The sequence below is a fragment of the Trachurus japonicus genome, chromosome 2 (genome assembly GCF_045865225.1).
Source record: "Trachurus japonicus isolate A0001 chromosome 2, Traja_1.0".
Classification (NCBI taxonomy): Eukaryota; Metazoa; Chordata; class Actinopteri; order Carangiformes; family Carangidae; genus Trachurus; species Trachurus japonicus.
In genome coordinates this window covers 1188669-1215303 of record NC_140908.1, presented here as the reverse complement: position 1 = coordinate 1215303, position 26635 = coordinate 1188669, and the positions used below count along the sequence as shown (strand labels likewise).

General features: G+C 47.6%; 3 protein-coding genes across 14 annotated transcripts in view; all 3 read left to right on the top strand.

Moving 5' to 3' along the window:
• The window catches only part of LOC146990460 (uncharacterized), a 31686-nt gene extending 30895 nt beyond the window's left edge, over positions 1–791 (top strand). Inside the window, exon 17 of the mRNA XM_085803955.1 lies at positions 95–791. Coding sequence (XP_085660081.1) covers positions 95–639 — 545 coding nt within the window. The 3' untranslated portion in view covers positions 640–791. The remainder of the gene's footprint in view (positions 1–94) is intronic.
• A 4383-nt stretch (positions 792–5174) lies between these two features.
• LOC146990459 (NACHT, LRR and PYD domains-containing protein 3-like) lies at positions 5175–5895 on the top strand. The gene is made up of 2 exons (XM_085803943.1): positions 5175–5343; positions 5489–5895. The coding sequence occupies exons 1-2, from the start codon at positions 5175–5177 to the stop codon at positions 5893–5895; spliced, it is 576 nt and encodes a 191-aa protein (XP_085660069.1).
• A 2654-nt stretch (positions 5896–8549) lies between these two features.
• The window catches only part of LOC146990458 (CLIP-associating protein 1-B-like), a 35988-nt gene continuing 17902 nt past the window's right edge, over positions 8550–26635 (top strand). For 5 of the 12 annotated variants that reach the window (XM_085794060.1, XM_085794051.1, XM_085794043.1 and 2 more), the window contains exons 1-22: positions 8550–8794; positions 12756–12834; positions 13465–13568; positions 13655–13746; positions 13887–13962; positions 14589–14686; positions 14829–14899; positions 17907–18065; positions 18904–18980; positions 19118–19210; positions 19304–19449; positions 19548–19683; positions 20132–20202; positions 21059–21118; positions 21552–21629; positions 21734–21901; positions 22358–22404; positions 22493–22690; positions 23374–23400; positions 23710–23805; positions 24987–25175; positions 26234–26338. In XM_085794060.1, coding sequence (XP_085650186.1) covers positions 8591–8794; positions 12756–12834; positions 13465–13568; positions 13655–13746; positions 13887–13962; positions 14589–14686; positions 14829–14899; positions 17907–18065; positions 18904–18980; positions 19118–19210; positions 19304–19449; positions 19548–19683; positions 20132–20202; positions 21059–21118; positions 21552–21629; positions 21734–21901; positions 22358–22404; positions 22493–22690; positions 23374–23400; positions 23710–23805; positions 24987–25175; positions 26234–26338 — 2374 coding nt within the window. In that variant the 5' untranslated portion in view covers positions 8550–8590. The remainder of the gene's footprint in view (positions 8795–12755; positions 12835–13464; positions 13569–13654; positions 13747–13886; positions 13963–14588; positions 14687–14828; positions 14900–17906; positions 18066–18903; positions 18981–19117; positions 19211–19303; positions 19450–19547; positions 19684–20131; positions 20203–21058; positions 21119–21551; positions 21630–21733; positions 21902–22357; positions 22405–22492; positions 22691–23373; positions 23401–23709; positions 23806–24986; positions 25176–26233; positions 26339–26635) is intronic. The other 7 variants (XM_085794133.1, XM_085794069.1, XM_085794141.1 and 4 more) reach the window with 4 other exon arrangements.

Here is a 26635-nt window from a genome sequence, read left to right as displayed (position 1 = left end):
AAACAAAGCAGCACATTCAACCATCTTCACACTGTCAAACTATCAATCAGTGATCTGATGATCAATAACTGTTGTGTCTTGTTCTCTCCATCAGATTCCTGTAAACTCACAATTGACAAAAACACAGTGAACAAGTGGATCAAACTGTCTCACGACAACAGGAAGGTGACATACGTGGAGGTAGAGCAACCGTATCCTGATCATCTAGACAGATTCGACCTTCGACCTCAGCTGCTGTGTTCAACTGGTCTGGCTGGTCGCTGTTACTGGGAGGTGGAGTGGAGAGGAAGGGTTGATATATCAGTGAGTTACAAAGGAATCAGGAGGAAGGGAGACAGTGAAGACTGTGGGTTTGGATGCAACGATCAGTCCTGGAGACTGAGCTGCTCTGATGTTGGTCACTACGTTTGCCACAACAACAGAGAATCAGCCATCTCCTCCTCCTCATCCTCCTCCTCCTCCTCTGGTTCTAACAGAGTTGCAGTGTATGTGGACTGGTCTGTTGGCTCTCTGTCCTTCTACAGAGTCTCCTCTGACTCACTGATCCACCTCCACACCTTCAACACCACCTTCACTGAGCCTCTGTACCCTGGGTTTGCAGTCTGGTTTAGGTCTGGTTCCTCAGTGTCTCTGTGTTGAACAGACAGTTCAGTCTGTAGACGTCTGTCTGGCAATCACATGTTTTCAGAGTCATTATTTACATTAGGTTTTTTTTAAACTCCTCTGAATGAATGTTGTAAACGTGTTCCTTTGAAGATTTAATATTATTACAAGATAAACATGTTGGTAGCTTTTACCTTTTAAGTTAATTGCTGTCTTCTTCCGTCTTTTCATAATAAAAACTTCACTGTCAGTTTGTTGTCTTTGTCTGAATCTGATGACTGCTGAGGAAGAGACTGGAAATGTCTCAGACTTGAGGTTCAGTTATCAATTAACAGAAGAACTAACGTGTTGTACAGGTGTAGTTCTTCTAACGATTAATTGTTTGAAATTGAAAATATTTCCAAATTGTGCTGTTCCCCACTCTGGCCAGCAGATGTCACCATTCCTCCACTGTAGGAAGGAAACCACTGATTGAACCAATCAATGAACCCACCGGGAGCAGGTAAGTTCCCTTCCAGCCTTCACACCTGCTGGGAGCTCAGCCCGCTAACTCAGCTAGCTAAGCTAACTACTATTGGACTGTAGTTCAGATAGGAGCAGGCTATCAGTGGGCTAGCCGGAGGAACTAATGGCTATAAACCGTTCTGACGAGTAACGAGGACACCGTACACACAGAGGTAGTATTTTCCTTATCTGAAATATTTATACTAAACTTCTGGGGGGTTGTGGTTCGGTGGGGTGAGGATTGTGTTGCTGCTATTTGCAGATGATGTGGTCCTGATGGCGCCATCGGCCTGTGACCTTCAGCACTCACTGGACCAGTTCACAGCTGAGTGTGAAGCGGCTGGGATGAGGATCAGAACCTCTAAATCTGAGGACATGGTTCTGCCTACTCCAGGCTCTGGGTCTTGTTCACAAGTGAGGTGACACTGGAGTCTACAGGTGAAGTTAAGTGTGTGTCTGTGTGTAACCTCAACATGGATCAGTGTGAGGACAGAGGAAGCCCCTCCCTCTAAGAAACTGTGTCGGGAACATGGGACCCAGGCCAGAGGTCAAAGGTCAGATGAAGATCTCTAAGTGTCCATGAGATCACTGCTCCCTCAATCGTTAATTAACATTAAAATCAATGTATTCAGTCAATCTATTGATGGAAGAACTTGTAACAGTCGGAAACACCTTTCTCACTAATAGTAGGGAGGTTAAGCCCAAAAAATAGTCCTTTGACTTCAAGTCATGATGCAAAGGTCCCCTTTGGCATGGAAGTACCTTAGAGTCATACAAATAAATCTATCCTAAGACACAAGTGAGATCACACTTTGTATCTGAAATAAACACGTTTTTAAAATGCCTCTTTTTAATTGAGAAAACGCATGTTAAAAGCACATTCCATTTAGAATGTCCATATAAACTCATATCACAAATCTGTTTATATGTCCATATAAACAGATCCCCTGATGCCTTCAGCTCCTGGATGTGATCTACAGCTTCTGAGACAACATGCAGCTGCTTGTATGACAGGATATTGGGTTTTATTAATGTGAAAACATTAATAAAACTATATTAATACTGATTTGTTGAACATCAGAGGGAGTGCAACAAATATAGCCTACAAGTAGTTAAATAATAAGATGTAGCCTAATTCATATCACAGTAGTGTCAGGAAAGACCAATTAACCAAATATTGTGTTGGTCAAAATATAGGCCTACCTATTACTAGTTACTGCTTGTGTAAGTTGATTTAAAAAAGTTGAATTTACATGTATGACCCATTCTGGGTCATATTAGAAGTCCACTTAAAGTCAAAGGAAAAATGTTTTTACTGTTCTCAAATGTAAAAATGGGTCACATTGGACCCTCTACATTATTTAAAGCAGAAGTAAGTGATATATTTGTGTTAATATAAGTCTTAAATAGTTATATCTTCCGACAGCAATCACTTACATACACGGGTCTGTCAGTCACTCTGCTCTGCTCTGAGCCGAGGAGAAAACATTTATCGTATCCTACAGTTTTTGTCCAATGAGGAGAGAGAACGGCATGCAGGGCTGCGTGTGCAGCCAAGGGACGCCGTGCATGTGGAGACGTAGGGACGAGGACTGTTATGGTGCGTTCAAGGAAACTCGTAACTCCTGTTTTTCCGACCTGTGAAGTCGTACCAGTTCGATCTGGTACGAGTTCACGGGTCGGAAGTTACGAGTGGCCGTTATAGTGCACTTTTCACAGGTAAAACAGGTCGGAAAAACATGAGTGGGTTGCCTGGAACGCTACAAAGTCATAAGTTGTGACTTGAAGCTGTAATTTACGATTTCAAAGTCCTGCCTCGAACGCAGCATCAGCGAAAACGACCGGATCGCTTACTTCTGCTTTAAGGCTTATATAACCTGATACTGAATACATTTTACATTGTGCTCCTAAAGTAAACTAACAAATTTTAGTGTAGAGCGCCCTTAATAAGCAATGTTCAGCTTTTATATACATATAGGGAAGTTTAGGTTTGCAGCTCTCACATAAGCATATGATTAGGACTGACTTATTTCACCTGCACAGTATCGCTGGCTAAGATCCTCTCTCAGAGTAATGCTGAGAAACTGGTAAGCTTCATTTTGGTAGATTTTTACTTTTGTGAATACTTGTTAATGCTCATCTTATCTATCTCATGATGTTACAGTATCTTTATTTCTTATTTCAAATTAGCCATAATGGAATGTCTTGACTGGACTTTAGGCATCCTATGTCAGTCCACCCTACAGATTGAAAGGCATTAGATCCCTGTTCATCATTCAAACTGCGAAACAATCCTGAAATATTGCAATCATGTCACAAATAAGCTGTAGATAACATACAGGAGCTGAAAACATTGTAGTTTATATGGGCATTCTAAATGGAATGTGCTTTTAGCATGTGTTTTCTCAATTAAAAAAAGGCATTTTAAAAACATGTTTATTTCAGATACAAAGTGTGATTTCACTTGTGTCTTAGGATAGATTTATTTGTATGACCCTAAGGTACTTCCATGCCAAAGGGGACCTTTGCATCATGACTTGAAGTCAAAAGTTGCTTAACCTCCCTACTATAAAAGTTCCTGGTGTTCATTAAAAGATTAAAGATATTTTTCATCAGTTTTCTCCAACATTTATCAGTTGTGTTGCTGTTTCAGAATCCAGCAGCAGAGACCAGACTCTCCTGGACCCAGCTGTCCAGACATGTGGACAGACACGATGTGAGCTCATTCTCCATGATTCCTCCACAGTGTGGACCAGGAGAGCTCAGAGGTTCCCAGTGGTCAGTCTGCCCAGCAGCATCAAACACAGCTGGACTCCATATTTAAGGTGAGGACATGTCCAACAGCTGCTGTCACATCTGTTGTGTTCACAATCATCTCCATGCTGCACTTTGACACCAGTGGATTGTCAGTCTGTCCAACATGGATCTGATGTTTGGCTCCATGGTTTTAGTTTGATGCTGTCACTCAGAGAGTTTCTGTTCCAGCTGCTGGAGGAGAACATGGTCACTTTTGTCAAGAGTGAGCTGAAGAAGATCCACAAGTCAATGGGCCTCATTCACGAACCGTTCTTACTTACGAAGTTTTTACGAAGATTGTGGCATTCATGAATGTTTTCTTATCCAGAATTTGTTCTTAACTAAGAACAAAATCTACGAACAGTCAGGAGTATACTTACGCACTTTTAGGTGCTGAGACTTCTGCAAAAATAACCGATTATAGCGTTTTCTTTTGTTCTGCAGTTGTATGATATTATATGATTTGAATAAGAATTATTTTCTTATCTTTTATGATGTTTTTAATAATCATATATATTAATAATAATAATTGACAAATCATTGCAGTCTCTTAGAAAACATTATAGACACTTAATTCATATCAGTTGTTTTTTCTCTTTTTTGGGGAGGGGGGGGGCATACAGCTGCCGATATGATTTTTTTCCCCCTAATTGCGGGCTGCAACAGTGCACTTACTGCAAGTGTTCACACTACACACAACTGTTTTTTTTTCATATGTGATAATATGATGATATTTATGATGGCACACGTGAGAGTGTGGTCTCTCTGATAACAACCAAAGAGCTGCATCCACTGCTGACTACTAAATATAGCCTAAATATAAATATAACAATATAAACTAAATATAAGCCTTTTGTTTGTTTCTTTGTTTCATTCCTGCCGCAGTAGCGCCACTTCACTACTTAAGTTCTTTTTACGTTTGGAGTCTGGTGCTCCCTCCCAGATTTTCATTTGCGCATTTCAACTTTCTTTCTCACTTCACCTCCTCTGCTCAGTGCCTGTGGGTGCTGTGTGCACACGGCCCTGCAGTCTCATGCCCTTTTACGGGCATTGATGGGGCGGTTACCTATGCTGATCCTATGTTAATTAGACTCACCTGGCACACGCCCTCAACTTACGAGGAGATGGCATAAGAACACAGCTGCGAACAATTCTGAGGCTTACGAACGCGTTGATGAATCTGACGTAGGGTTTTCTTAAGGAACTTCTTAAGAACAACTTAAGAAAGAATCTAAGAAGGTTCTTAAGAACATATTGGTGAATGAGGCCCAATGAGTCCAGATTACCCAGAATGCTCAGGGAGTCAGAGGGAGGATGAGGAGGTGTTGGGTGGTGAGGATGAAGAGCAGAGGAAGAGCAGCAGAGAAGCCTTAGTGAAGATCACAGTGAACTTCCTGAGGAAGATGAAGGAGGAGGAGCTGGCTGAGTGTCTGCAGAGCAGTAAGAGGATTTCTCTAAAGATTCAACATGATGGACAAATGAGACGTTCACTGACATCAACACATGGAGAGGAAACATCTTCATATTAATGTTCTTTGGAGGAATTAAATTTGTAATTGATCTTTTCTCTTGTGTTTTCATTCAGAATATTTTGCTCCAGTTTGTCAGTGTAAACTCAAATCTGACCTGAGGAAGAAGTTCCAGTGTGTGTTTGAGGGGATCTCTAAAGCAGGACACCAAACCCTTCTGAACCAGATCTACACAGAGCTCTACATCACAGAGGGAGGGGCTGGAGAGGTCAATAATGAACATGAAGTCAGACAGATTGAAACAGCATCCAGGAAACCAGACAGACCAGAAACAACCATCAGACCAGAAGACATCTTTAAAGCCTCACCTGGAAGAGACGGACCAATCAGAACAGTGATGACAAAGGGAGTGGCTGGCATTGGGAAAACAGTCTTAACACAGAAGTTCACTCTGGACTGGGCTGAAGAGAAAGCCAACCAGGACATACACTTCACATTTCCCTGGAATAAATCAGTGGTGTAGGGGTCGGCGTCCCTCCTTTTTTTTTTTTTCTTTAAAGGGTTACATGACTTGTAACTTGTTCTCTTCACCTGGCGTCTCGTGGCAATCTTTCTTTTCTTTATGACGGTTAAGACTATACGCGTTGTATCATTGTATGTGTGTGTTTACATGTGGAACTGCTCGGCGTGCTCTTGAATTGCCCCTCGGGGATAAATACTTTTTTTTTTTTTTTTTTTTTTTAATTGATCTTTCAAAAGTAACGGACATGTGCATGAGGCGCATGGATTGTTTCATGTCCAAGACCAAGTAACAGGTAGGCCTAACGTTAGCTGCATTCTTTAATTGCACATCATGTTATGGCTGCAGATTGTGTTATTTATACACACACACACACACACACACACACACGTTAGGCTGATAGTGATGGGCTGACTACTTTAGCCATGCGTTGTGAGATCATAGACGGTGAGATGCTGCTGGCTGCAGGGATCTAGCTTCTGACTTCTGAGTCAGTGTTCGTTTCTTGGACGGTCACTGAGTTCAACTGGACTCTGTTTTCATCTGTGGTTCTTTCTGGTGACACTAAGCAAACGTAAGAGAAGGTTTTGACTAGAGGCATCTCGCATCTGATCGTAAGGTTGATGCCTGCATTATGTGTATGATTAGGCACTACTGTAGGTCTGGTCTAAAAGTTGTGTGTCTAGTGATCATAACACTTTGGAGTGAATGACTGTGACAGTGGCATTAGGCTGGATACCAATTAATTAACAATACAGTCTCGTTCAATGACACCAAACTGTCGTGTGACAGTGGATGGTATTTCAATGGCGTCACACATTTGATATTTTTTTGGCGTCCACCCAGTAAAAAAAATCCCCACTACACCACTGGAATAAATGAATAATAGGCTGAAATATAAAGATAAATCACACCTCACAGCTGCTAAGGGATCTTTTTCAATGTTTAAAAAAATGTATATCTCACACGCACACTCACACACTCAATGGGTTGGTTATTTTTAAATAACTTAATTCTTGCTCTTCTTTTTTAAATGTATCAACAATTCAATTTTATGATTTTTTTGTAATCTCTTCAATAAATCTTTATTCGACAATAATAATTTCAGTACACAGGCAGTTATTAATGTAGGCTCAAGCTGACAGCTGCAGGGAGGAAGGATGCTAGCCTACTACGAATATGAACAAATTACTGTATTAATCCCCAAATCATGTACGTATATCAATATATATATAATACTGTACACTGCTATATATATCTCTAGATGATTATTAATACTGTAAACCACTGTACACAGCTGTTAATGAACTGCAGTAAAGCCCAGAAGACGCTGTTTTAATGTGTGTTTGCAGTGAGTGCTCTTCTTCTTTTGGTTCTTTAATAATTAATTGTAAACATTCCCATTCATCCACCCATCCATCCATCCATCTATCCATCCATCCATCCATCCATCCATTCATCCATTCATCCATCCATCCATTCATCCACCCATCCATCCATCCATTCATCCACCCATCCATCCATCCATCCATCCACCCATCCATCCATCCATCCATTCATCCACCCATCCATCCATCCATCCACCCATCCACCCATCCATCCATCCATTCATCCATCCATCCATCCATCCATCCATCCATCCATCCATCCACCTATCCATTCATCCATCCATCTGTCCATCCGTCCATCCATTCATCCACCTATCCATCCATTCATCCATCCATCCGTCCATCCATCTATCTATCCATCCATCCATCCATCCATCCATCCATCCGTCCATCCATCCCTCCCTCTCCTCCGTAGCTCTCCTCTCTCCTGGTCCAACAGGAAGTTGCAGTTCCGTCTCTCGTCGGCAGGTGTCTCCATCCCCCCTCCCTCCTCTGCAGACTCTACTACGGCGGCTGCAATGGGACATTCCACTAACTTCTCTGGCCAGTGATGACTTTGTCACCTTTTAATCCCAGTGATTGATTATCGATCAGCCAGCCGAGGCTCACTGACGTTGCCATGGCTGGATGCTCAGACACCGAGAGTCGCTGAACCTCCACTGCCTCGGGCTGGGATCTAGGATCTGGGATCAGGGATCAGGGATCTGGGATCTGGGATGTGGAGTCACGGCGGGGGCAGCTTGTGACTTTTTTTTTTTTTCTCTGGGAGCGAGTCAGTCCATCCGGTGGGTGAACCGATCACCGGTCAGTGGACTAATCACCGATCAATGAGGCCGCCGGGAGCCGGTAAGTTCCCTTAAAGCCCCGCAGCAGCCGGCGGCTAACTCCGCTAGCTCCGCTAGCTCTGCTAACGGTAACTCATGTATTTCAGATGGAGCGGGCTAGCAGCGGGCTAGCCCAGGAGCTAACGGCTACAGAAACAGTTGTGACATGAAGCGACGAGCTCGATCAGCGCCGTTAAGTCTCTTTACTGAGTCTGATGTGTGTGGACCAGAGTTGTATGATGTTTCTGTCCCTCTGTTAGACCGTGAAGTGTCCCTTTAACCAGCTAAACTTCCACCTCATGTCTCTTTTTCCTCCTGTTGTTGGTCTTTCTCTGCAGCAGCAGCAGCAGCAGCACAGCAGCTACACAACAATGCAGAGAGCTGCAGCCTCCCCAGCACCGACACCACCGACACCAGCCTGTAGATAGACACATAACACACACAGACACACACACAGACACACACACAGAGAGACAAGCAGCAGCCATGGAGGAGGGGGTGAGGAGCACCGACTATTTACTGGAGCAGGTGATGCACAGCGACGTGGGGAAGCGGCTGCAGGTGGGACAGGAGGTGGTGGAGCTGGTCCTGGACCAGGACAGGACCCCCCAGCTGGACCAGGACCAGGCCGGTCTGGACCGGATGGTGGACGCGGTGGCCAGCTCCTGGGTCAACTCCAGCAACTTCAAGGTGAGGACAGAGACAAGCAGAGACACCGGACATCCACCTGCTGAGCAAAGATTCACTGCTCCTTTTCATTCATCATCCTCACACACATCTGTCTAACACCTGGCTGTGAGGACAGATTCACCCTGTCATAGAACAAGCAGCTAGTCTCCTGGTTGACCACACACACTCTGACAGTTAGAGTCAGTCTGGACCTGGGACAAGGTGCTGGTTGGAGGATGGAGGAGGAGAAGGAGGTCTGCACAGAACAGAAACTTTATTTGTCTGAAATCCAAGACAAAAAGAACACCAGATAGAAACAATAAAGCACACACACACATGACTGTGACTGTGACTGTGGCTGCAGTTGGAATGAATGAGGTTTTATAGAGATAGTTTTTCTGGCCAGAGGGACTGTGTGTCTCCTGCCTGATGGAGGAGACTGAATGAGTGAGTGATGGATGGAGGAGATGAGAGAGAGGGTTCCTCTGGGATGAAGGTGGTTTCCTCATCACACAGAGCAGTAGAAGAAGTTGGAGAGCAGCTGCAGGTGAAGAGACAGCTCACACATCCTGAAACATTAGACACACAACATGAGACAGAACACCACAAGTCTTATCAGCTCATGTACACAGCCCTTCACAAACACACACATACACAGTTTAAACACACAGAAACATCTACACATCTGTCAGTCAGAAGGGTTAGGGTTAGGGTTTATTTTTAAAGAGGGAATACGTGCATCATAGGGCTGCAACTAACTATTATTTTCATGATTGATTAAACGATTAGTTGATTATTTAATCGATTAAGATGTTAAAAATGTCTTGTTTTGTCCACAAACCAAAGAGAGACTCAGTTTATTGTCATAAAGGAACAAAGAAACCAGAAATATTCACATTGAAGAAGCTGAAATCAGAGAATCTGGACTTTTTTTCTTTAAAAATGACTCAAACTGATTATTAGATTATCAGAATAGTTGAGGATTCATTTAATAATTGATTATTGTTGCAGCTCTAATGCTTCATAGTGAAAACAGTTTTGTATAAATCACAAGTTTCCCATGTGTGACAGTGTGTGTGACTGTGTGTCTGTGTGTGTGTGTGTGTGTGTGTGTGAGAGCTCCAGCAACAATACCAGGCCTGTTTGATCTGCGGCTGCATGTGATGCTGATTAAGCTTCACAGGACTGTTGTTGTTGTTGTTGTTGTTGTTGTTGTTGTTGTTGTTGTTGTTGTTGTTGTTGTTGTCTTTAACAGCTGTTTCCAGTTGTGTGTGACTTATGCAGACAGCTCTCTGCTGATTGGTCGATACGTTGCGTGCTGATTGGTTGATATGCTGCGTGCTGATTGGTCGATACGCTGCATGCTGCCTTGCTCATGGTCATTATTCATGGAGCAGAGACTCACACCAACAGCTTTTAATGTTGGAATAAATGAGAATAGAACTGGTCTGACCACACACACACACACCTTTTAATACACACAGCCAATCAGATCCTTTGCTGCCCTGGAAACACACACACACTCCCTCCCCCCTCCCACCAGCACCTCCTTAAAACGAGGCCGAGCTTAATTTACCAGCTCCATTAGCCCAGTTTCCTTCTCTGTGTGACCCAGCCTCTTAGGACCCTGTGTGGGAGTGTGTGTGTGTGTGTGTGTGTGAGAGAGTGTGTGTGTGTGTGTGAGAGAGAGTGTGTGTGTGAAGGAGAGCTGCTGTGGTGTATTGATGGGAGCGGTGCTGACGACCTGTCACGTAAATGAAAGAGGAGGTGAAGCAGTTAACGACTGTTTAACTACCAACAGCTCCACCATCAATCTGTCTATTGATCCATTGATTTATGAGCAGGGCTCAACAAGTAGCTACACTACAGCTGCTCCAAGAACTGGATGGATGGATAGATGGATAGCTTTATCTGTTATTAATTACTGTTATAATAGTTATTAACTGATCTATCTATCTATCTATCTATCTATCTATCTATCTATCTATCTATCTATCTATCTATCTATCTATCTATCTATCTATCTATCTATCTATCTATCTATCTATCTATCTATCTATCTATCCTGTTCTGTTGCTCTGATAATATTTATTACATGTATGACATACATACAGAATAAAATGAATATAATAATAAACATTAAAGAGATTAACATGAGGATAAAATACAGATACAGAGAAGAAGTCCTCACAATAAATATAATTATTAACATGTATATGTGGTGTGTGGTTGGTCTATTGGTCGTGATCCATAATAATATGATATAATAGTAATATTGAGTATTAAAGCAGAAGTAAGTGGTCCGGTCGTTTTGGCTAATGCTGCGTTCCAGGCAGGCTTTTGAAATCGTAAATTACAGCTTCAAGTCACAACTTACGACTTTGTAGCGTTCCAGGCAACCCACTCGTGTTTTTCCGACCTGTTTTACCGGTGAAAGTCACTATAACGGCCACTCGTAACTTCCGACCGGTGAACTTGTACCAGATCGAACTGGTACCACTTCACGGTCGGAAAAATACGAGTTTCCTTGAACGCACCATAACGTCCTCGTCCCTAGTCACCACATTCACGGCGTTCCTTGGCTGCACACACAGCCCTTCATGCCGTTCTCTCTCCTCATTGGATAAAAACTGTAGGATACGATAAATGTTTTCTCCTGGGCTCAGAGCAGAGCAGAGGGACTGAGAGACCCGTGTTTCAGACCAAACACTCTATGTAAGTGATTGCTGTCGGAAGATATAACTATTTAAGACTTATATTAACACAAATATATCACTTACTTCTGCTTTAATCCATAGTGTTAGTAGTGGTGGTTGTGTAGGTGCAGTTCCTCCTCTGCTCCACCAGGCGGCAGCAGAGCACACACACACACACACACACACACACACACACACACACACACACACACACACACACACAGAGTTGTGTTGCTCTTCCTGTGTCACATGCTCCGTGTGTGTCTTCTTCTCACTGGGCCTGTCCCATTCCTCCACACTTGGCTCAGTGCGCTTGGTTACGCACACACTTTGGTGACGTTTTGCCGGCGGAACGTATATTTGCATATAGTGTGCAGCATGGATTAAGTGGCCAAGCGTCTGGGGGGAGATTTAAAAACAATCGGGACACACTTGACAAGTGCAGCCTGTGCCGTTGCGCACAGCACAGTGAGCACACTAGCACAACTACTACACACACACAGCAACAGTTTTAATCAACAGTGCTGCTGGATCAGTCTCATCTACTCCTAAAGTGTCTCTATGCGCAAGATTCAAATCATAAATGTGTAAGCCCAACTGTAAGTAAATAAAACAAACAAGAAAAACGAAAAAATAAAAACATGAACAGAGCATGATGAATATAAAATATGACATTAAAAGGTCATAATTATGAGATAGAAAGTTAATTTAATTTTATTGAGATTAATTCAATCGCATTTCCTAAACGTGACTTGTGGCTCTGGGTGACGGCAGAGCGATATCGCTCGGCGGACTTCACCATGGTGCATTGTGGGATTTATACTTGGCCAAATACCGCTCGGATGCGGTCTTACCATAAGTGTGGGTAAAGTGCAAATCAAGCGCGCTGCACTTTCGGTCGTTGGAGAAATGGGACACACTTGCGCACTGACACTAGGCCCATGAACGCGCACGCCAAGTGGCCAAGCGTGTGAGTGTGATCAAGTGTGCGTATTGGGACAGGCCCACAGAGTGTTTTCACTGAGAGTTTTTCCTGGTCCTGGTCCTGGTCCTGGTCCTGGTCCTGGTCCTGGTCCTGGTCCTGGTCCTGGTCCTGGTCCTGGTCCTGGTCCACTTCCTACTCCCCCCCAGAACCACTCAGAACCTGAGTCCTGTTGGACCTCAGGACCAGAACCGGAGCTTTTCAACGTCTTGGTGTCTTTTAGAGGGAAACTCTCAGCTCAGTTCAGTTACCCATGATGCTTTGCTGCACTGACTTGGTTTTCTGTTTGTGTGTTTGTGGTCAGGTGGTTCTGCTGGGGATGGACATCCTGTCTGCTCTGGTCAGCAGACTGCAGGACCGGTTCAGGACTCAGGTGGGGACAGGTGAGTTAGTCTGACCCACTCACAGCATTATATTATGTTATGTTATATTCTATTATAGCATTATAACATACTATGTTGTATTATATTACATTACATTATATTATATTATTACATTATGTTATTTTATAGCCTAGCATAGCATGTTATAGCATTATATTATATTATCTTGTATTATATCATATTATATTATAGCATAGCATAGCATAGCATAGCATGTTATAGCCTTATGTTATATGATGTTGTATTGTATTACACAGTATATTATAGTATATGATGTTATGTTAGTATAGTATAGTATATTACAACATAGTATATTATATTATGTAATGTTATATCATATTGTTTAGTATATGATATGATATTATGTTATAGCATAGCATAGTATGTTATAGTATATGATATAATATCATAATGTGTTATATGTTCAGTATAGACATACAGTTTATATTTATATTTACGGGTATCTTTGGATGTTTTATTTCATTTCCATATTTATTCAAATAATATTTTACTTTTTATTTACATTTTTCTTTTAGAATCTTTATTTTCTTGAATCTTCAGTCCATGGTTGAGGCGACAGGCTGCTGTTATTGATGACTGATCTGTGACCTGCTGTGTTCTCTGCCTCAGTTCTGCCCAGTCTGATGGACCGGCTGGGCGACGCCAAGGACCAGGTCCGGGACCAGGACCAGGCTCTGCTGCTGAAGATCATGGACCAGGCTGCCAACCCCCAGGTGAGCAGACCTCCACATCCAGATGTGTCTGCTGCTTCAGTGTGTGGGACAGATGTTGAGGTGTGTGTGTCTGCTGTGTGTCTCAGTACGTGTGGGAGCGGATGATGGGCGGCTTCAAACACAAGAACAACCGCACCAGAGAGGGACTGTGTCTGTGCCTCGTCTCCACCCTCAACGTGTGAGTGCAGCGTCGCCAACAACCAACCAACCAACCAATCAATCAATCAATCAACCAATCAGTCACAGTGTCATTATAATCAATACTATGATCGATGCGTTCAAGATCCAGTTGATGTTTTTGTGTTTTTCATGTTCCAGGTTTGGATCTCAGAGTCTGACGCTCAGTAAGATAGTTCCTCACATCTGTCACCTGCTGGGAGACCCCACCAGCCAGGTGAGACACACACACACACACACACACACACACACACACACACACACAAATACATACCATAAACACCATACAATGCGTTTGAGTGCAGCAGCAGCAGCAGCAGCAGCAGCAGCAGCAGCAGCAGCAGCAGGATGACTGGTCTGTGAACGCCCACTGCTGGTGAGACAGGAACAGATCCAGGACCAGTTTTATTATTAGTTTTCTTCCCGGGGATCGAACGTGTGACCCCGGCCCCTGCCCCCCCCCGACAGACCGACTGACGGCCGACGGCGGTCACAGACTTCCTGTGTTTTGACCCCGTGGCGTCCTGATTGGCTGCAGACGTCTGTCATCACAGGAACTGGACAGGAAGCTGAGCCCGGGAACTTCCCTTCCTGAAGACACACACACACACACACACACACACACACACACACACACACACACTCTGAGCCTCTTGTCGTCAGGTCCATTAGGACCCACCGTCGCCGTGACGACCACAACACTTTGATCACGTTGCGTTGAGACGCTTTGACGCAGTTTCTAACAAAAGGTTGAAGTTGTGAGTTCTTCAGTAACAGTGATGTGATGAGGCGTTCACTGGCAGCAGGAAGAATAGGAATTGACAGATGTGTGTTTGACCTCAGGTCCGTGACGCCGCTCTGAGCTGCCTGGTGGAGATCTACCGCCATGTTGGAGAGAGAGTGAGGATCGACCTGGGCAAGAAGGGGCTGCCGCAGTCACGGTGCGTTCAGGAACCCTCCCACCAGCCAATAGGAACTCCTTTTGTCTTTTGTTGTTTTTAATTTGAAAAAATCTCCTGATGCGTTCACTGACGTCAGAAAGAGTCTGACTCTGTGTGTGTGTGTGTGTGTGTGTGTGTGCAGGCTCAACGTCATCTTCAGTAAGTTCGACGAGGTGCAGCGGTCGGGGAACATGGTGCCGTCACCTGTGTCAGGTAAGATCACGTCTTTCTGCTGCTGCTGGTGGCTGCTTTGTTGTCATGGCAACAGCTGTTTGTCTCTGTGTTGTTGTTGTTTGGGCCTGAAGACAAACATGTGATGAACGTTTATTCACTGAAGCTTTAAAAAAAAGTTTGACAGTGGAATTTCTTAACAAATAAATAATAATAATTTTAAACTCCTACAAAGGCTTTTATTGTGAAGAGGCTGCAGCAGGAAGAGCTGAAGGACAAAGAAAAGGAAACTGACTCCAGGCAGCCTGAGGCTTTTATTTTGTAGGAGTGGTGTCAGCTGTCGTCCCTGGAGTCACAAGACCAGGGGGGAGGAAGGGGGGAGGAGGGTAAGGAGGGGGAGGAGAGAGAGGAGGGTAACGTTTCTCTCCAGGCGACGGACGCTGCTGCAGGTGGAGCGACATCACACAGGAAGTGAAGTTGAACGCTGCCTCGTTAGCCACGCAGCTCGTTAGCCACGCAGCTCGTTAGCCACGCAGCTCGTTAGCCACGCAGCTCGTTAGTGATTGGCCTATTGTCAGGGGGCGGGGCCATGTGTAATTGGGGGCGGGGCCAGGTGTTCTCTGGTTGCACAGTAGGAAACCTCCTGAATAATGAAGAGAGAGAAACTGAAGCAGTGGAGCTGCTTTATTTAGAGACGGTGGACTCACCTGACACACAACAGACCATAATACAACAGAACAGAATAGAATTTACAGATTACAGATTACTGTTACTAATCAGTTGATGTAATAGATTACAGGACAGGAACCAGGAAGTGAGACTGGCCCAGTAAACAGAGCAGACTGAGGTCATGACACGGTGGTGGTGGTGGGCGGAGCTTAGAGCTGCTGCTGCTTCTTGGTTTAGCTGCGTCGGCTGCCTGTACTTTGCGTGTTCGGTGTGAAAGCCCCATTACACCAGCCAGCCAATCAGAGGAGAGCAGGCTCTGAGCCCTGTCATCTGATTGGCCGACACAACAAGTGACACATTTAAATAACTGAGCAGTGTTTTAGATCAATAAATGATCCGGTATTGGTGATTGGAAGTGAAAACCTCTTCCCTCTCCCCATCTCTTTTCTCCTCTTCTTCCTCCTCCTCTCTTCTCCTTCTCCTCCTCTTCCTCTCTTCCCCTCTTTCTCCTCCTCTTCCTCCTCTCCATCTCTCATCTCCTTTTCCTCCTCTCTCCTCTTCCTCCTGAGTCATCATGGCACCGTGGCTGTCCGTCATCTCTGCCCTCCTCCTCCTCCTCCTCCTCCTCCTCCTCCACCACTGGTTGTCCGCTGACCGGCCCCGCCCCCTCCCCTCCCTCCTTCTCCCATTGGTCCGGCCCCACCCTCCATCCTTCCTGTCCTTCATCACCTCCCTCCTCCTCCTCCTGATTCCTCCATCCTGCTGCTGCCACTCTGTGTGTGTGTGTGGAGGACAGAGACAGAGACAGAGACAGAGCACGTGCTCCTGACGAGGGAGGAGGGAGGAGCAGGAGGAGGGAGGAGGCTCCGTTTCCTCTGTCCTCAACAGGAGGAGGACGGAGGAGCAGCTGTCGGCATGTTGAGGAAACTGGTCTGTAGGAGGATCTGCTCCTGTAAGATGCTGCTGCTGCTGCTGCTGCTGCTGCTGCTGCTGCATGTGTGTGTGTGCATGTCTGGTTCTGGTTCTGGTTCTGGTTCTGGTTCTGTTGCTCTGCTCTGCTTGGTTCTGTTGGTTCTGTTTGTTGCTGAGAAGCTGCTGTTGTTTTTTTAAGAGGAGCATCTCTGAACTCTTAGCGTAGCTTAGCACAAAGACTGGAAGCGGAGGGAAACTGTTAGCCTCACACATGCAGGAAGTGCTGCTGTCTGTGTTTAGCTCAACAGTTCCACAGGGTTCAGTTACGATCAATACTTTATATGTAGCGGACGATGATGTCACCTGGTTGATGTGTTTTAGATCATATTTTTATTTTATATCATTTTTAAAGCAGATATCAGTGGAATGTTTTTGTTAATATAAGTCCTAAATAGTCCTATTTTCCGTCAGCAATCACTTACATGAAGTATTTCAGCCTAAACACGAGTCTCTCCGTCACTCTGCTCTGCTGTAACCCGAGGAGAAAATTTTCCTTGTGGGATACAAGTGTTATCCAATGAGGGGAGAGAACGGCATGAAGGGCTGTGTGTGCAGCCAAGGGATGCGCGTGAATGTGGTGACGTAGCACGAGGACCAATTGATGCCTGACAAGGGCGGGGGCTGCTAACTCATGGTGCGTTCAAGGAAACTCGTACTTTGTGTTTTTCCTTCCTGTGAAGTCATACCAGTTCGATCTGGTACGAGTTCACGGGTCGGAAGTTACGAGTGGCCGTTATAGGGAACTTTCACAGACAACAGGACGGTAAAAACACGAGCTACGGGTTACCTGGAACGCTACCAAGTCGTAGTTGTGACTTGAAGCTGTAACTTACGGTTTCAAAAGCCTGCCTTGAACACAGCATTAGCCGAAACGGCCGTGCCGCTGTTATCTGCTTTAATGATTCATTTTATTTTGAAGACATCTTTATCTTTTTTTTTAATCATTTGTTGTTTTTTTTTAATCTTTTGTTTTGTTTTCCTCATGCTGTCATGTTGTGTTGGTGTTACCATGGTAAACGTCAGGCGACAGGTGACACACACACACACACACACACACGTCAGGTCAGAGTTTTTCCTCTCAACTAAAACACAAGGTGACTCTGTGTGTGTGAATAATGAAAGAGCATTGATTGTCAGATTCCAGTGCAGCGAGGGGGCGGAGTCACATGGCGCTCTGCGAGGAGGGGGGGGGGGGCGAAACCGAAGATCTGTGATGTCATGTTATTGATTAATGAGAAGCTGATCAGCTGATTGATTGATCAGGAGAATGGACGATGGTCTGTTGTCCTCCTGTGTGTGTGTCTGTCCCTCCTCCTCCTCCTTGCCGTCTCCGTGGCGATGGAGGAATGTGGGTCATCCCGCCTGGCGGTCAGCTGACACATTGTTGACATTCCCGTCTCCTCCACAGATAAAACCTTCGAGGACGATGACTCGGTGGACGGCGGCGGCGGCCGCTCCTCGTCTTCGTCCAAAGGAGCGTCTCTGTCCGGGAGGACGATGGTGAGCGTGGGCTCCCTCAGACGGCCCGGCTCCGCCTCCTCCTCCTCCTCCGGGGCCAAGTCAGCAGGTCAGAACCACCGTCCTCCTTATAGAGAAACACGCTCTGTTTATATTATTATTTAGACCAGGGGTGTCAATTGTGCAGCCCGGGGGCCAAAACCGGCCCGGCAGAGGGTCCAGTCAGGCCCTCAGGATGAAGACAAGTGTGAAAATGAATGGAAGACAGAAGGGGCATAATATTGTTGAAATTGCACACCTGCTGCATGGTAGTGAATATTTTGGACATCTGCATGTGCATCACCTGTAAGGACATTATTACGTTTTTCTGGATCATTGAGTTTAATTAAAGCTTAATTGAAAGGCAGAAATGGCATCTAAAAGTCTTTCTGGAGTAAAACATTTCCAGAGGACCCAACCACCTTCTTTTTATGTCCCATAAGCCCATGAAAGAGCAGTTCATTAACTGTAGGAACATCTAATAATGTAGCTACTTGTTCTTCTTTACTCTAAAACAAAGAGAACATTTTTGACTTCTTGTTATTGTTATGTTATTATGTTATTATTTTACTAGTCCGGCCCATTTGAGATCAAATTGCGCTGTAGCCTATGTGGCCCCTCAACTAAAACCAGTTTGACACCCCTGATTTAGACAGTAGGTGGTAAAGAGCTCAGATTTCCCACAGGCACTTAAATGTCTCACAGACCAACTGTGTTTACAGAGTGAGAAAAGAAACTTTAACTCATGTTAATGTGAATGATCCTGATCTAATGTCTCCTCCTCCTGGTTCTGGTCCTGGTCCTGGTCCTGGTCCTGGTCCTGGTCCTGGTCCTGGTCCTGGTCCTGGTCCTGGTCCTGGTCCTGGTTCTGGTCCTGGTCCTGGTCCTGGTCCTGGTCTTGTCTGCAGGGCGGGACCGGTCCGGTGCTGGAGCGGTGGATGAGGATGACTTCCTCCAGGCCTTCGAGGACGTTCCCACTCTGCAGGTTTGATTTGGTTTATTCTACAGTGAGCTGAGGTTCAGGTTTGATTCCCACCGCCTCACACCTCCTCCTTCTTCTTCTTCTTCCTCTTCCTCTTCTTCCTCCTCCTCCTCCTCCTCCTCCTCCTCCTCCTCCTCCAGATCTACTCCAACAGGGAGATGGAGGACGCCATGACGAAGATCAGGGACGTTCTGTCAGACGACAAGAAGGACTGGGAGCTCCGAGTGGCGGCGGTGAGTCGTCATCATCATCATCATCCTTCCTCAGGTCTGAGGGGTCGTCATGGCGACGGTGCTGACACCTCTTGTCTCCTCCCTCTCCTCCAGCTGAAGAAGGTGCGTTCGCTGCTGCTGGCCGGCGCTGCAGAGCTGGACGGCTTCCCGCAGCAGCTGAGGCTCATGGAGGCGGCGTTCAAGATGTCGGCCAAAGACCTGCGCTCCCAGGTGGTGAGGGAGGCCTGCATCACGCTGGGGTGGGTCAACTACAGCTATCAACCACACCGTATCATCAGATTTGATTTGTTGGCTCTGCGTCCTGTCTCGGTCTGATGACATCATCTCTCTGTTCCAGACACCTGTCCCAGGTGCTGGGCGCTCGGTTCGACCACGCCGCCGAGGCCGTGATGCCGGCGCTGCTCAACCTGGTCCCTAACAGTGCCAAAGTCATGGCCACGTCGGGCGTGGCCGCCATCCGCCTCATCCTCAGGGTACGTACGGGACTCGAACCTGCGCTCTCCTCTCTCTCTCTCTCTCTCTCGTCCTCGCCTGCTGACACACATTCCTGTGTCAGCGTCACGAGACGGCGGCGGCGGCGACTTGTAACCACGTTACACAGACACGGTGTCGCACACAGGAAGTTGGTTGTTTGTGTGTCTGACCCCTGGTGGCGCTCACTGTAACTGCAAGTGGGAACTAAAACAAGTTTATTGAGTGGCCTTTGTGAAATATCTCACAGGAAGAAGATGTAAAACTCAACAACGTGCAGCGTTCAGTGCACAGCGACTTTTAAAAACAAACTTATTTGTTTAAACTTGTTATTCACCTTCAAGGAAGAGCAGAAATGAGCTGTTTGTTTTCAGATATATTCAGATATGAAATCAGAACCGCTAACAGACACATGATGCTGCTTCTGTTTCTGTCTCCGTGGTTTCACAGCACACACACTTCCCCAGACTCCTGCCCATCATCAGCACCAACTGTGCGTCCAAGTCTGTGGCCATCAGGAGGTCAGACTTTATCTTTATTCATCTGTTTTCATCTTGGTCTGATTGTTAAAATGTTACTTTATTGTAATATTGTCTCTCCTGTATCATCTGTATTATCCTTAAATGTCTTTATTTTTACATGATGATGATGATGATGATTCTTCTCATTATTATTTTTTATTCCAATTAACTCATTGAGTGCCAAAAACATTTTAGTTAAGAAAATAGACACTCTAACACACCTTATGTGTGAATTTGGGAACTCTATGACGAACAGAACTGAAATAGAAGACGATCAAAAACTAATGAAAACTCACGGTCTGGATATTTTATCATAATTCAGCTTTTGATGGTTGCTGCACTGGGTCAAATCAGTGGAATACCTCAGGCCATATCTTTAAATCTACTGCCTCATGTTGTTATGGCTTGGTACCACTAGTTAGCGAACACATTCAGCTTCAATCCTGACGCCGTGTGTGTGTGTTTTTATGCAAAATATCTGCGAAGAGTTTGACTGGCACCACTCCGCTTTCACCCGCAAAGCTCCTGATAGAAGACACTATATCTCCATTTCTAGAAAACAAGCAGGAGTTTTGATAAAAACTGGCCACTGTTCAGCTTGGGATGGCTCAGGAACGGAGCCATGTAGAAATAAACGGTTTGTCCCTATTGGAAGCAGAAAACTTCACCTTTCAAACGAGCTATTAGCATGTGTCCATAGCTGTAATATAAAATACGCTATGGCTTTACATAAACTGGCCAACAAGGGTCTAAATGCTGCTCCAGGATTAAAGCTGTGAAAACAGCGTGGCACTCGATGAGTTAATGTTTTGTCCACTCACTGTTGTTGTTGTTGTTGTTGTTGTTGTGGTCTCAGGCGCTGCTTTGAGTTCCTGGACCTCCTGCTGCAGGAGTGGCCGACCAGCAGTCTGCAGAGGTGAGGACTGACAGCAGGAGGCGTGTGTGTGTGAGCGCTCAGGTTTACTGTGAGGCCTTGAACGCACCTTCACCTTCAGGGGGGAAACGTGACACCGTCCAGGTCCAGGTCTGTCTCCTCAGCAGTTTCCATGGCGACGTCGTCGTCGTGGGGGTGGGGGGGGGTCTCTTGTGGGATCTCTTGTTTCCGCCCGGCTGCTTCCTGCCGCCTCCCGGGAGAAACCCGACCCCCCCCACCGGCGCCGAGGGGCGTTCAGGTTCCCATCCACCCGCCAGTCGATGACAGACAGAGACACTGAGTCTTATTGTGAAAATCTGCAAACAGGAACTCAGTGAAGAAAGATCCAGACAGAAGAGTTTAGAGTTTTAATCTGTAAACTATTGATTATTGATTATTGATTATTGATTGGTGTGTTTGGCGTGTGCTCCTGCAGACACGGCTCAGTTTTAACGGAGACCATAAAGAAAGGGATCCACGACGCCGACGCCGAGGCGCGCTCCGTGGCCAGGAAGTAAGTGACAGGAAGCAACGAAACCCATCAACCGATAACCGATCAATACGTGGCTAATGATGTCATAATGATGTCATAATGATGTCATGATGTCAATGCTGCAGGTGCTACTGGAGTTTCCACGCCCACTTCAGCCGGGAGGCGGAGCTTCTGTTCCAGGGCCTGGAGGCGTCCTATCAGAAGGCTCTGCAGGCTCACCTGAGGAGCGGAGACAGTCTGATGTCACTGCCCACCTCGGACCGCTCCTCCTCCTCCTCGCAGGAGAGCCTCAAGTGAGGCTCCGCCCCCGCACACTCACTCCTCTCCTCCTCTTCCTCTTCCTCTTCCTCTTTCTCTTCCTCCTCTTCCTCTTTCTCTTCCTGCTCCTCCTCTTCCTCTTTCTGTTCTTCCTCCTCCTCTTTCTCTTTCTCTTTCTCTTCCTCTTCCTCCTCCTCTTTCTCTTTCTCCTCCTCTTTCTCTTCCTCTTTCTGTTTTTCCTCCTCTTTCTCTTTCTCTCCCTCTTTCTCTTTCTCCTCCTCCTCTTTCTCCTCCTCTTCCTCTTTCTCTTCTGATCCATGTAACATGAGCCAATCGTATGGTAGTAACGATGTAATGATCAGCTGATCACGTGATGTCATCATGAAGCCCCGCCCCCTTTCTATCCCTATCTGTATCTAATGAGTCCTGTGTGATTGATCAGTGATTGATCGATTGATTGTTATTGATTGATGAGTCTGTGTGTGTCTCAGTCGTCCTCTGTCGGTGAAGAGCTCGGTGGGAAGCAGCTCGTCCAGATGTGAGTCTCCTCCTCCTCTTCTCATTGGTCCCTTTTCATGTTGTCACTTCGCTTCATCTCTGACTCCTCCCCCTTTTCTTTCCTCCAGCCAAGCCCGGCGCCGCCCCCAGGACGCCGGCAGCGTCGTCTTCCTCCCAGAGTTCCCTGCAGCGTTCCCGTAGCGACGTGGACGTCAACGCCGCCGCCACGGCCACCGCACGCACCCGGATGCCGGCGGCGCCGTCGTCCTGCTCCTCCCCCTTCAGCTCCGCCTCCGCCCTCCCCCCCGGCTCCTACGCCTCGCTGGGTAAGACGCCCAGTGATGATGTCACAGGGCTGTCCTCACTCCTCTAACTTCCTTGTCATGTCTCCTCTTCTTCCTTTTTCTCTTTCTCTTTCTCTTTCTCTTTCTCTTTCTCTTTCTCTTTCTCTCTCCTCTTCCTCTTCCTCCTCCCCCTCCTCCTCTTTCTCTTTCTGCTCTTCCTCTTCTTCCTTTTTCTCCTCTTCTTCCTCTTCTTTTCCTTCTTCTCTCTTCCTCCTCCTCCTCTTCCTCCTCCTCCTATAACCTCTTTGTCATGTCTCCTCCTCCTCTTCCTTTTTCTCTTTCACTTTCTTCTCTTCCTCTTCCTCCTCCTCCTATAACCTCCTTGTCATGTCTCCTCCTCTTCTTCCTTTTTCTCTTTCTCTTTCTCTTTCTCTCTCCTCTTCCTCTTCCTCCGCCCCCTCCTCCTCTTTCCATTTATGCTCTTCCTCCTCCTCCTCTTTCTCTTCTTCTTCCTCTCTTTCTCCTTCTTCTCTCTTTCTCCTCCTCCTCTTCCATTTTATCTTTCTTCTCTTCCTCTTTCTCCTCCTCCTCCTCCTCTAACCTCTTTGTCATGTCTCCTCCTACTCTTCCTTTTCCTCTTCCTCCTCCTCCTCCTCCTCCTCCTCCTCCTCCTCCTCCTCCTCCTCCTCTAACCTCCTTGTTGTGTCTCCTCCTCCTCCTGTCAGACGCCTCCTGGTCTGTTCACACAGACGGTAAGATGTGTGTGTGTGTGTCGTTGTGCTCAGTGTGTCAGTGCATGGGCCGTTTCTCTCTCCGCATGGACACCTGTCAGACACCTGTCTGTCTCCATGGTTACGAGCTGAGGCAGCTGGTTGGTTGGAGCGGTGATGATGTCAGACCCCGCCCTCCCCCTCCTCTACAGCACCTGATGATGTCACTGAGCCTGAGCCCCGCCCCCTGAGATGAACTGTGATGTGGTGCATGATGTCACCGTGTGTGTGTGTGTGTGTGTTTGTGTTTGTATCACACACACTCACCCCCCCCCCCCTCTGTTTCCTCAGGTCGAGTCCGAACCCGGAGGACGAGCGCAGGAAACGGTCCCACGGTGACGGACAGCAGGGGGCGGAGCCGAGGGAAGGTGGTCTCCCAGTCTCAACGTGAGGAACTCCTCCTTCTTCTCCTCCTCCTCCTCCTCCTCCTCCTCCTTCCTCCTCTTCTTCCTCTTCCTCCCCTTCCTCCTCCTCTTCCTCCTTCCTCCTCTTCTTCCTCTTCTTCCTCTTCCCTCCTCCTCCTCTTCCTCCTCCCTTCTCCCTCCTCCTCCTCCCTCCTCCTCCCTTCTCCTTCTCCTCCTCCTCCTCCTCCTCCTCCCTCCTCCTTCCTCCTCTTCCTCCTCCCTCCTCCTCCTCCTCCTCTTCCTCCTCTTCCTCCTCCTTCCTCCTCTTCTTCCTCTTCCCTCCTCCTCCTCCTCTTCCTCCTCCCTTCTCCCTCCTCCTCCCTCCTCCTCCTCTTCCTCCTCCCTTCTCCCTCCTCCTCTTCCTCCTCCCTCCTCCTCCTCCTCTTCCTCCTCTTCTTCCTCTTCCTCCTCTTCTTCCTCTTCCTCCCCTTCCTCCTCCTCTTCCTCCTTCCTCCTCTTCTTCCTCTTCTTCCTCTTCCCTCCTCCTCCTCTTCCTCCTCCCTTCTCCCTCCTCCTCCTCCCTCCTCCTCCTTCCTCCTCCCTCCTCCTCCTCCTCCTCCTCCTCTTCCTCCTCTTCCTCCTCCTTCCTCCTCTTCTTCCTCTTCCTCCCCTTCCTCCTCCTCTTCCTCCTTCCTCCTCTTCTTCCTCTTCCCTCCTCCTCCTCCTCTTCCTCCTCCCTTCTCCCTCCTCCTCCCTCCTCCTCCTCCTCCTCCTCCTCCTCCCTCCTCCCTCCTCCTCCTCCTCTTCCTCCTCCTCCTCCTCCTCCTCCTCCTCCTCTTCCTCCTCCTCCTCCTCCTTCCTCCTCTTCTTCGTCTTCCTCCCCTTCCTCCTCCTCTTCCTCCTTCCTCCTCTTCTTCCTCTTCCCTCCTCCTCCTCCTCCTCCTCTTCCTCCTCCCTTCTCCCTCCTCCCCCTCCCTCCTTCTCCTCCTCCTCCTCCTCCTCCTCCTCCTCCTCCTCCTCCTCCTCCCTCCTCCTCCTCCTCTTCCTCCTCCCTCCTCCTCCTCCTCCTCTTCCTCTTCTTCCTCCTACTCCTCCTCGTCCCTACTCCTCCTCCTCCTCCTCCTCTAACTCTTCCTCCTCCCTCCTTCTCCTCCTCCCTCCTCCTCCTCCCCCCTCCTCCCTACTCCTCCTCCTCCTCTTCTAACTCTGTGTCTCCTCCTCCAGCTGGGAGTCGTTCAGGTTCTCCTGGTCGCCTCCTCAGCTCCACCTATGGCAGAGTTCCCAGACCGACCATGGGCACCGCCGCCGCCACCAACAGCTCCTCGTCGTCCTCGGCTACGGGCGACAACAAGCCCCGCCCCCGAGGTCACCGCAGTCAGGGCTGCAGCAGAGAGACCAGCCCCTCCAGAGCAGGTGTGTGTGTGTGTGTTGTTGACTGACAGGCAGACGGATAAAGTTAGATTCAAAACAGAAACAGGGAGGTTAAAGATGGCCGCCACCGCTGCAGGAGAACTGACCCACTGAGTCCAGTTACTAATCCTCCTTCAGTCTGTCACTAACTCTCTACAGCTTCATGTGTCGCTGCTGCTGCTGCTAACGCTGCTAACGCTGCTAATGCTAACAACCTCGCCTGCACTGCTGTTTCTCCTCCTCTCTCTCCCTCTGTCTCTCTCCTCCTCCTGTCTCTCTCTCCTCCTCCTCCTCTTCCTCTTCTCTCTCCTCCTCTCTCCTCCTCTCTGTCTCTCTCTCCTCCTCTTCCTCTTCTCTCTCCTCTCTCCTCCTCTCTGTCTCTCTCTCCTCCTCCTCCTCCTCCTCCTCTCTCTCCTCCTCCTCTTCTCTCTCCTCCTCTCTCCTCCTCTCTATCTCTCTCTCCTCCTCCTCCTCTCCTCCTCTCTCTCCCTCTGTCTCTCTCCTCCTCCTCCTGTTCCTCTTCTCTCTCCTCCTCTCTCCTCCTCTCTGTCTCTCTCTCCTCCTCCTCTCTCTCCTCCTCTCCCTCTTGTCTCTCGTCCTCTCCTCTCTCTCCTTCTCTCTCCCTCTCCTCCTCTCTCCTCTTCTCCCTCTTGTCTCTTTCCTCCTCTCCCTCTCCTCCTCTCCTCCTCTCCTCCCCTCCCTTCTCTTCTCTCTCTCCTCTTCTCCCTCTTGTCTCTCCTCCTCTCTCCCTCCCTCTTGTCTCTCTCCTTCCTCTCTCTCCTCCTCTCCTGTCTCTCCTCCTCTCTCCCTCTCCTCTTCTCCCTCTTGTCTCTTTCCTCCTCTCCCTCTCCTCTTCTCCTGTCTCTCTCCTCCTCTCCTCCTCTCCTCCCCTCCCTTCTCTCCTCTCTCTCCTCTTCTCCCTCTTGTCTCTCCTCCTCTCTCTCTCCCTCTTGTCTCTCTCCTTCCTCTCTCTCCTCCTCTCCTGTCTCTCCTGTCTCTCTCTCCCTCCTCTCTCCTCCTCCTCCTCCTCCTCTCTGTCTCCCCCCTGTCTCCCCCTCCAGCGCGGAGTCGTATCCCTCGCCCCAGCATGAGTCAGGGCTGCAGTCGTGACACCAGTCGTGAGAGCAGTCGTGACACCAGCCCGGCCCGGGGTTTCTCCCCCCTGGGTGAGTAACGGCCCCTCCCTCCCCGTCCCCCTCCCTCCCCCTCAGCCCCTCCCCCTCCCCCTCCCTCCCCCTCAGCCCCTCTCCCCCTCCCTCCCCCTCAGTCCTCAGGTGTAGCCTGTCTCTCACCTGTCTTCATGTCCTTCCTGTTTCTCTTCTACTAATCAGCTGATCAGACACTAACCAGTCTCAGGTCTCATGTGATTGGTCCTCCTCCTCCTCCTCCTCCTCCTCAGGTGTAGCTCCTCCTCCTCCTCCTCCTCAGGTGTAGCTCCTCCTCCTCCTCCTCCTCCTCCTCAG

Coding starts and splice junctions, on each gene's coding strand:
- LOC146990459 (XM_085803943.1), top strand. CDS start 5,175: ATGAGTCCAGATTACCCAGAATGCTCAGGGAGTCAGAGGGAGGATGAG. Junction 5,344..5,488: donor GGCTGAGTGTCTGCAGAGCA/GTAAGAGGATTT, acceptor GTTTTCATTCAG/AATATTTTGCTCCAGTTTGT.